This window comes from Pteropus alecto, unplaced genomic scaffold, assembly GCF_000325575.1.
Source record: "Pteropus alecto unplaced genomic scaffold, ASM32557v1 scaffold109, whole genome shotgun sequence".
Taxonomy (NCBI): Eukaryota; Metazoa; Chordata; class Mammalia; order Chiroptera; family Pteropodidae; genus Pteropus; species Pteropus alecto.
In genome coordinates this window covers 7,020,317-7,030,688 of record NW_006494608.1, presented here as the reverse complement: position 1 = coordinate 7,030,688, position 10,372 = coordinate 7,020,317, and the positions used below count along the sequence as shown (strand labels likewise).

Below are 10,372 nucleotides of genomic sequence, written 5' to 3'. Positions count from 1 at the left end.
CTGCGGGCGCTGCCTCTGTGACCAAGAGAGGAGGCTTGGCAGGGGATTTCAGTCTCCGCCTTCCAACCTATGCTGCTGCCCCAGGCGGATTAAAACAAAACAAAAAATCCAGGCGAAGTTGACCGCGGGGGCCCGGTTTTTGTAGCTTCTTTAAAAGCTGTATGCTGTCTAGGGGATTTCACTCGCCGCTGTGCGTTCTATAATATTTGGGATTCATTCTTAGAGAGTTTTCAGCAAGAATAGTTTTAAAAAGGAGCACTGACAAGAGCAATACTCTGAGATTTTAGCCACAGATGCTATAAAACGCGAGGAGGGTAAAAGGGAATTGTGTATACTAGGAAGTGTTGGAGTCCTACCAACAATTCTGACAAAGCGCTTTAGATTTATTTCCATCTACGTTGCTGTAACAGATGACTCCGAAGAGTGGTTTTGAAATGAAACCCTTTGAGAGTTAGAATAATTTTAACATTTGTCAGTAATTTTCTGTTGTTTTAACTATTGGTGATCTACATTTGTAATGTGTTCTTAGAACTTTCGGGCTTTGCTTTTTCTTTTTTTTTTTCCGGCTATTGTCTCTTGCTTTAGATTACTAACAAGAGTGTTAAGGGTCTTTTCAGTTTCTTTGATTACAATTCTTGCTGGGTTGGCAATATTTGGCAAGTTTTAAGAAAATATAAATTATATTCAAAAGAAAAAAAATCCACTCCTTATGTTTTTTAACTACTTAATCCTTTTAAGGAAGCCTTTTAATCACTTTATAGCAAAATACTGCTGTTTATTCTAACTCGACTAATACATTATAGAATGAAAATTTGATTTCATTTTCTAGTTTCCATTTTATTTAGGTGTACACCCAGTTACTTTTTCATTTACCTGGAAAACGCCTTCCTCTTTATTCACTTCTCCAACTTCTACATACATTAGTTAAAAAGTTACCTTCTCCCAGGATTTCCCTGCACACCTATCTCCCCAATCTTTCCATGCTTTACAGTGTCTACCTCTTAGACTTCAAGCATGTTACCATCACTTTTAAGAATTGTCTCCTTTACTGAATTTCTCTGGACTCTTTGTCACTATCCAGGTGCTCAGTGGAGAAAGTATATGACTTGGTCTGAAAGAACAAACTGCGAAGCCCTAAAGGTTTCCTTTAGGGAGAATTGCAAACTTGTGTCTTGTATTTCTAGTTGAAATGAAGATATCAGTACTTTTTTTTCTGTCATGAATTATTATAAGAAATTACTACAATATTAATCAAATAGTGCCAGGTATTTTGCATGTATTTTAAATAGAAAATGAATATTTGAATGAAAAAAATAAATCAAATTTTTTAAAATTTAAAGCTGACAGATGCCTTATATATCACAAAATTCAGGAAGAATGATATTGTTAACTGCCTGATTCATCAGTGATATTCATATTTCTTCATATTTTGATGTGCACTTATTTTGGTGCTTCATGTGATAATTTATACTATCATTTTCTATAGAGAAAAAATTTCTAACGATTAAATTTAAGTTATAGCTTAGAAAAGCTTATTTTTTTTTAACATGTTGCTATAGGTAATGTAAAATTGTTTAAGATTAAAATCAAGTTTAGGAAAACTGAATTTTAGATGATTTCAAGTTTTTTCATACAGTGATTTATCTTGAATACTATTTGAATTGATAGTCCTCTTTAAAACAGGTTTGTGCATAGCTTCTTATAGTGGTGTATTATGGGTTTTCTGTTATCTTCATCAGTGTCAGTATTCTATGTCAGATCAGCTCAAAATTAATAATTTGTATAGATGTGATTTGGCACTGTCCAACAAAGGCAAGGAGTCTGGTCTGGGCAGCAGTGACTGATGAGCTAGAAGAGTGCTTTGGAACCAGGTAAGCATGTGTGATGCAGTATCTTTTATACCTATAGTAATTATGATAGGTAGACAGGTACTGGTCCCAATTACAAATAAGAAAACTGAGGCATAGAGGTTAAATTCTTCAGAATCATATAGGTGGTAAATGATATCCTATGGTAGTTTATTTTAATAAAAGAATATCACCCACTGTTGGGGTGTGGTTTATTTGCTGCTTTTTCCTTAGCACAATGGCAAACAAGTTGTAGAAACATTTCTTTGAAATCTTTTGTTTAAAGATTAATTGAAAATATTCTAGAAGAACATCATTAAGGCCCCCAGCTGGTCTTGGTGTAGAAAGTTACATTGAATATAGTTTATAATGGAAGCTCATTTCAGCCTGAAATTATGTAATCCATTTTAAATACCTCAGTTCCTCATGTTAGAGATATAAATTCATTGCAAATTACCTTCTCCTCACCCCTGCCACCAATTTGAGTTTGGTATAGAAGTCCTTCAGGATTAGGGAAGGGCATATAGGAGATCCTTTCTGGGAAATCCATAGTAAGGATGGAAAGGTAAGGATCAGGGAAGAATTGGCACTTGAAAGTAGAAGTCTAAATTAATTTATGTTGATTATACCTTTTATCTTTTTTTCTCATTTCTTTTCAAAAAGAAAATGGTCCCATTCAGTAATCAGAGTCCTGTTTTCCTCATCCATAATAGTACTTTGTTCACAGCTGTTTTCGTGGAAATACTCTGCACATAGTAGGCAGGCATTAGGAAAACCTACTCCTTTTCATTCATTGATTTGGCTGTTTCTAGTCCTCTCTTCCTCTCCTCTTATCTAAGATTTTGTAGACATGTACTTCTGAAAGTTTGCAAACCAAAAACATTAGGGTCTTCCCAGCTCCACCCAATAAAAATTTTTAATACTGAACATGACATTTCACAATGCAACTGCTGGAGAATTTTACTCTTCTTTGAGAATCACTAATCTAGTGAAGAAATGACGTGAATCCTGTAATACCAAAGCATGAATGAACAATAGGGTTAGCTCTACCAGGAAATATTTGAAAGAGGAGCTTGTTTATTAAAATGGATGTCTAATTGCTATAATTATGTGGAGGAGTATTTTTGAGTATGGACACTTCTGGTATTTCTTTACTATATCAGAGGCCTTGCTTCCCCCAAACAGTTTGACAGAAAGTCAAAAACTAGTATATGAATTTTGCTTTCATATATTTCATTCTCACACTAGCCCTGTGAGATAAGTAGAGGTACTGTTAGGCTGAGGTTAAGTGACTTGCTTAGGTTACATGGTGTACAAGAATGAAACTCAAGTCTATTGCTTAAGTTTAGGCTTCTTTCCATTTGCTGTAGAAGAGGTTTACATTAGTAAAATCTGCATTTTCTCAAGATAACTTTTGAAAGCCATGAACAATGAGAGATGCAAACACATAAAACTCAACAAATATTTATTTAGTCCCTTTTGTTATTTGTAGGTAGCTCTGTTGTGAAATTAAAATTTTTTTCCAACCTCATTCAAGGAGTATTGAGATGGGATGTTAGTTAACTAAGCTAGTTCCTGAAGAAATGATAGAAGTGCAAGGAGGGGTTAGTGTATTGTAAATGGTAAGCGGCAGACACTGCAGGACCTGTTGACAGAGAGGAGAAAATCTAGCTGGGAAAAAAAGAAAAAGAGCTCTGCCGAGAGGGGAAGACAGACAAACTGCAACACTGCTTTTGTGGACCCCAAGAACAGCACTGTTTCATACACTTAAGGATAGCTCTGAGGAGATATATATGTATAGGAGGGCAACCTGTAAATTTCATTATAAAGGTAAAAAGAAAATTTTCAAGTTTAAGATTAAAGTTGGGGTTGACTTACACAGATCACATCTCTATCTAAAGCATAGCACACAGTAGATATTCATAAGGAGTTTGAGTCATCAGGATAGGTTAAATTGTGTTCTATATATTTGAGGTGTCAGATTTCTAGAAAAACTCAAAGTCTGTTCTCTAAACTTAATATTAGCTGTTCAGAGAACTCATATAGAATGACAAGTTCCTCTCATGTCTTAGGCATTAACTAAATAACTTCTTTTATGAGAACTCTTGCAAAGGAAGCTGGGAGCAGGCGGCTTATATGGATAGAAATTGAGAAGGTTAATATACTCTCCCTTAAATATTTGTTATAGGTATTCCTGCATATTCATACAGTATTTCAACATGACTTTGTATAGATGCAAACAGAATGTTTAAAGTGTAGTTCTGAGCATGTCAAACCTCTGCTCCAAAATCTTCAGCAATTCCCCCATTGTCTGACAATAGCTCATAATACTAGCCACTCAACTTTGAGAGTTTGTTCTGTGTTGGGCACCTTTCTAAGCTTTTTACATTTATTAGCTCAGCGAGTTTTTATGACAATCTGTGAGGTAGATGCTTTTAATACTTCCATTTTACAAACAGAGCATATAAATAAATTGTTCAGGGAACATAGCTAGTAAGTAGCAAATTTGATTTATAAATGCAGGTAGCCTGATGTCAGAGTCCTTATTCTTGTCTACAAAAACAATTTTCTTAAACTAGGGTTGAAGATTCTGATCTCAGTCTACCCTTGCTTTAGTATCCATGACAACAGTACACACACAACCATCCTACTTTCTGGTAATACTGGATTCTGTTAGTCTGATCTCATCCAGTACTTTGCTAATTGTAAGTTTGGTCATTTGAGTTTCTCCTGTTGGGAGAAGTCTCTCGTTTCCTTTTTACCTATTCATAGCCAAGCCCTCCTTTATAGAACTTTATAGTCATTGAGATTCATGATTCATTACTGAGTGCTAACATTGAAACTAGTATAGTGTTTTGAACCCAGTATATGTAAAATGAATATATATATTTTTTAAAAATAAAAGGGTATTTGGCAATTATTTTTAGCCAACTAGTTCTCACACTGCATCTGGGGTTCTTTTTAAAAGCAAACAAATAAAAACCAGTGCCCAGGGCTGTATCCCAGATCAAATAAATCAGATTCTCTGGAGGTGGGGCCTGGACATCTCATTTTATTGGAAGTATACTTGTTCTGTGTATCATGAGGGTTGAGAATCACCGGTCAAGTTAAGTTTGCTTGATTTTTGCAGTGAGAAGGTGGAGGCTTAGAATAATGATTTGGCCAGTTTTAAATCAGTTTGTGTTAGTAAGCATATTTCTGGTAGCCACCAATTTTGTGGGAAATTATTTGCTAGACCCCAGGAGGTTTGTTGTAACCATTGTATATAAGACCGATTAATCATTGCATAATAAGATTATACTAAAGTAGAAAAATGTTAATTTCTTCTGAATGCCTCAAATTTCTTTTAGCTAGGTAAACTATTATTTGCCCAATGTAGTGGCTTGACACGTGATTTTTATTGAGACGTGTTGATAAATTGTTATAATATTTCCCAGAGAGGAAATTGCTGAAGCTGAATAGATAGATAGCTGTCTGACCCCTTGTTGTGAACTATTCTCAATAACTGTTCTGTTTAGGACAGTAAGTACCCAAAGTATGAAAAATATTACCATATGTCACTCTTAAGTAAAAAAAAAATTATTATTTTTTTTTTTACATTTTACATTTCTTTTGCTCATTTTTTTTCAGTTCATCCTTACAACTACTCTCAGAAGGAAGTTGGGCAGGTATCATTAACTCTGTTTTACAGGTGAAGATACTGAAATAGAAGTTGAATCACTAGGTCATATATTTAGTAAGTGAACATTTGGAATCAGAACCATGTTTCCTTACACCTAACCCATCACTGCGTAGTATATCTTACAGTCAATATTGAATAAGGCTCTAAAGCAGTGCCCAGAATATGGGTCATTTTTGAGGCATGCAGGCAGTCAGCATCCAAAATAGAATGTTAGAAAATAAAGTAAGGCAATACGCAGTTTGGCCAGATGTGTCAAGAATCTTAAGATATTTGAAAAAAAATTAATAACACAGGAAAGGAAAAGGTATCAATTATATATACGAAGTATGAAGAAAAATATGAGAGTCTGCATGAAAGAGATGTAAGATGATACATCAAAATATTAACATTATATAAATCTGGTTAGTGGGATTAAAAGTAATTGGTTTTTTAAATGTTTTTTAAATTTTAACCAAAGTGTGTATTTTATAGTCAAAAACATAATTAAAAAAAGATCGTGAAAAGCAACAAATGAACAGGACAAGCAAACAGAGACTCATGGACGTGGACTATAGACCAGTGGTTACCAGAGGGTAGGCGGTGGGGGAGGAGGCAGGAGGTAGACAGGGTGCAGGGAGAGGTAGATGGGGTAAAGGGGGTCAAATATGTGGTGACAGAAAGAACTCTAACTATGGGAGACAAACACACAGTGTAAATGTATATATATGCCTTACTGTTAAAGTGTACAGCTGAAATTTAATGGATTTAGTTAACCATTGTCACCATAAAAAATAATTAAATTTTAAAAATAAAAAATTAAAAGATCATAAAAAAGCATTTGTAGAAAAAATTCGTATTGCCAGTGGGTTTTTTGGTGATTTTATCATGTCTTAGAAAACTCTGATATAAATATTAAGCATTTAACATCTTTTCACTGCATTTTTTGATCAGCTGGGCCTGTTGGTGACTTTTAACAGCAGTGCATTTTATTTTGAGGAAAATATTGTATGTTTTCAGAATTTTCTGTGCGTTTTAAATTAGCTCTTTAGAACTTTTTTAAAAATCAGATTTGAAGTAGACCTTGAGAAATCAGGAAATCTTCCTGCTGCTGTCACCCATGTTAAATAACCAATTTGATCATGTCCAAAGGCAAGACTGTAAAAGGAATTAACAAATTTTTACTCTCATAACATTTAGTTTGTAGACTTCCTGAGAAATTATTTAGATGTGTTAACCTATACTGTTTTCTTTCTCATGATACTTTTATAGGCATGAAATGAAGATGGATTTACTATTTATTTAGCTAAATCTCCCATGATTAGTATTCATTTTTTGGGAAATAAGAGCCTATTCAGAAGGACAGGTATCTTTTCATTATGGCTAGACCTCAAGTTTTCATTAAGAAAACAACATTTTATCTTTGTGAGAAATATAATATATGGCCATTTTAGAAGTTTATTCTTAAATATTATTTAGAGAATATAATTTTAAGTGTGTTAAAGATGAGGAAACAATAACATTTGGTAGAGAAATTAAAATAGAATCTTCAAAATGAAAAAATAGATTATTGTTTTAGTCTTTTTTAATTAAGGAAAATTTTTTAATTTTTAAATTTGAAGATACAGGTTAAAAGGTTTTGTTGGTCTCAATATTTGGGTCTGAAAAAGATAATAGCTTAAAAACATAAAAGTATATGGATAACTGTGCTATTCTTTAGAAGAAAAGACTTTTATAAATTCAGGATATTAATCTTTTGGGATTTGGGTGTAATTTAATGCCGACTACAAGGTTGTAGGCCAAGATATCAGAGTGTCATCCGGATCTAAAAGATTCGATGGGGTACAAATAGCAGTGGATGATTAAGTTAAAGATAACACCATTGTGATGTTTCTGATTGATTTTATACTTATATGCTCTCCAGATCACATGATTTGACATTTTTCTTAAATTATTTTATTTTAAGTCGGAGCACCATAACATGGTGTGGGAAGTGAAGACAAATCAGATGCCTAATGCAGTACAGAAACTCCTGCTGGTAATGGACAAGAGAGCTTCAGGAATGAATGACTCACTGGAGCTGCTGCAGTGTAATGAAAATTTGCCATCCTCACCTGGCTATAACTCCTGTGATGAGCACATGGAGCTTGGTAAACAAACTTAAAAGTTTTTAGGAATCTCACTGAGATTCAGATTAGTTTTCATATTTAGCCTGCTTTGAACTGCTAAAAAGTATGTGAAGTTTTGTACATTAGTAGGAGTTTGAAATGTTTTGTTATTGCTTGTAAAATATTACTCAAAACCAACATAAATCTGAGACTGTTTATGGTGTCATAGAGACTCATTTACAAATTAATAAACTAAATTGCCTTACATTGTGGGAAAAGATCAGGCTATTAAACACCTTAGGAAAACCTTGCTGTGTGGCTTTTCAAAAGGGGTTGCTTTTGAAACATCTTAGTGAGCTCAGTAATTATGATTGGCCGCTCTCATGGCTGGTTTGTTATCCTACAGGAGAAATTACAGTGGACCCTTGAAACTTGAGGATCTGACATTTGTGGTTATCACTACTGTTAAACTACTCCAGTGATAGGTGACCTATAGAAATGTGTAGCTTTGTCGAGGTACGATTTTGAATTGTATTGCTTTGAGGTATTGAAGAGTAAATAGCTTACTGAGTGACCTTGGCTTGCCGCCCAGTTTTTCAGCTTGGTTTTGTTGTCCTAAATGTTTACAAAAAACTTGAAAAAATGTTATCATTTTACAAAAGATGAAACAGAGGAGATTATATGCTGGAGTGTTCTTTGGGAATTTGGAGGTCCTGAAAGTCTTGGGACATAAACCTGTTTGAATGCCAAGGGTTTGCTGAGCTTTAATACTCACTGAGTAGAGATTAATGTTGAGCAAGGACACGATTTTAATCAGGTAGTCCTGAGTTTGAAAGACATAAGTGAACTCTTTGGTAAATAAAGAAGTGATGGTCAAAGAAAAATGTTGGCAATGAGGGAAGAGAAGTAGCTACACCAATATGAGGATTATAGGGTGGAGTTATCTCAAATTGTTGTGATGTTTGCCTGCTCTGTGAAAAGGGGAATACCTTTTACTCAGTTATATAAATAGATATCCTGAATCAGTACTCCTAAGTAAGTCATTTCAGTTTTAGTAAGCTATTCTGGGATATTTTCCCTAATAGGAATTGCGTGTCTGTACCTTTATAGTTGACAGTGTAGGGGAACGAACTCCCAAGACTAGAAGAGTTTCTTCACTTACATATTGAAGGGACCCAGTGGATCTGTAGTGTAGGTGTATATTTCATATAGAGAGTTTTTTTAAGGCCTTCAGGATGCGTTTTTCTCCTTTATATTTCTTTTTTTTAACTCAGTATTTTAGGATTTAATTTTTTAGAATTCCTTAGAGTATTCATAGTCTTGGTGTGTACGTGAGTGGTACTTGGGTAGTATTTCTAGTCTTCTCTTTTGGAGAGAAAAGTCTATTGTGAACTACAATAAATATTACTGAATTCAGAATTCCTCAGTAAAAAGAAATAATTTGGTATGTGTAAAGTTGAATAAATAGTACCTAAAAATTTATAATATGATCTATAGCTTTTAAAAATTGTTGTTTTCATCATTGTAGTAGCAGCAGGTTAATAATAAAGCATATGAACAGAATAAATAAATATATGCACAAAAAATGCCTTTTTCCTCATTAACATGTTCATGTAAAAATGTCTCAGTGGTATATGGATTACTCCTGGTTGAACTATTTAAAAAAACGGGAAAATGTCAGACTTGCTTTTCCAGTCTATGAACAGTTGTGGTAATTAAGTGGTTTAGGTAGTGAAGTTATTATGTTTACAGTCATTGGATTTATTTTTCTACCAGGCTCTGTTGACCCTTAATGAACTAGATGTCATTTTTTTAAATTGAAACTTGTTTCATTTAAGAAAATACTTTGAATTTATACTATTCTTCTCACAAACTTAGCGAAATTTGAGGACTCCTTTTCCAAGGAGTATTGCTCTATGTTAGTAATTTCCTTTTTATAATTTTGAGTGTGCTTATTTGCAGATGACCTTCCTGAACTTCAGGCTGTTCAAAGTGATCCTACCCAATCTGCCATATACCAGCTAAGTTCAGATGTTTCACATCAAGAATATCCAAGATCATCTTGGAACCAAAATACCTCAGACATATCAGAAAATACTTACCGTGAAAATGAGGTGGATTGGCTGACGGAATTAGCAAATATTGCCACCAGTCCACAAAGTCCACTTATGCAGTGCTCATTTTATAACAGGTAGGAACATTGGCTATATTTTTATTGAAAAGCTGTCATCACAAAAGCTATTAATATTTTTTTCCAGTTTTGAAAGTAATGCTATTAACCATTTAATGAATGCTTTTTGTCTAGGTTCATTTTCTTCCAGTGTATGTGGCCTTATGTTATTTTACTGAAATATGCTAATCTTCAAATCTTGAGCTTTAAATGTGGACTCCATTGGCAAAAACCACTGTTTCATATACCCAGACCAGAATTTAAGAAAATGAGTTGTCGTGCTATGAACTATAAAGGTTTTCAAGCAGTATTCCTAGAGAGACCTAAGTAGATAATATTTCATTAATTATCCCTAAAATCATGAAAGTATCTATGTAAAAAGACAGATAAATATGATAGTTTGTAGAGAGAAGAAATGCCTAGATTTGTACTCATGTGGGTGAATAGACCATATAGTTCATACTAGGTGATGTAGGAATAACTGAATTTTGATAGTGCTCTTACGTTAGTATAATTTTTTGATAAAGAATAAACTTTTTAGGTGTGAAGCCTGGTTTTCTTGCAGCTCATTAAATTATGCTGCTTCTCT

The 10,372-nt window shown here is 33.8% G+C and overlaps 1 protein-coding gene across 3 annotated transcripts in view; it reads left to right on the top strand.

Annotated features, from left to right (window-relative positions):
- The window catches only part of HBP1 (HMG-box transcription factor 1), a 28,703-nt gene that overhangs the window by 1,184 nt on the left and 17,147 nt on the right, over positions 1-10,372 (top strand). For 2 of the 3 annotated variants that reach the window (XM_006925365.3, XM_015599505.2), the window contains exons 2-3: positions 7,472-7,655; positions 9,576-9,804. In XM_006925365.3, coding sequence (XP_006925427.1) covers positions 7,472-7,655; positions 9,576-9,804 — 413 coding nt within the window. Of the gene's footprint in view, positions 1-6,779; positions 6,872-7,471; positions 7,656-9,575; positions 9,805-10,372 lie in introns of those variants that run through there. The other variant, XM_015599506.2, reaches the window with a different exon arrangement.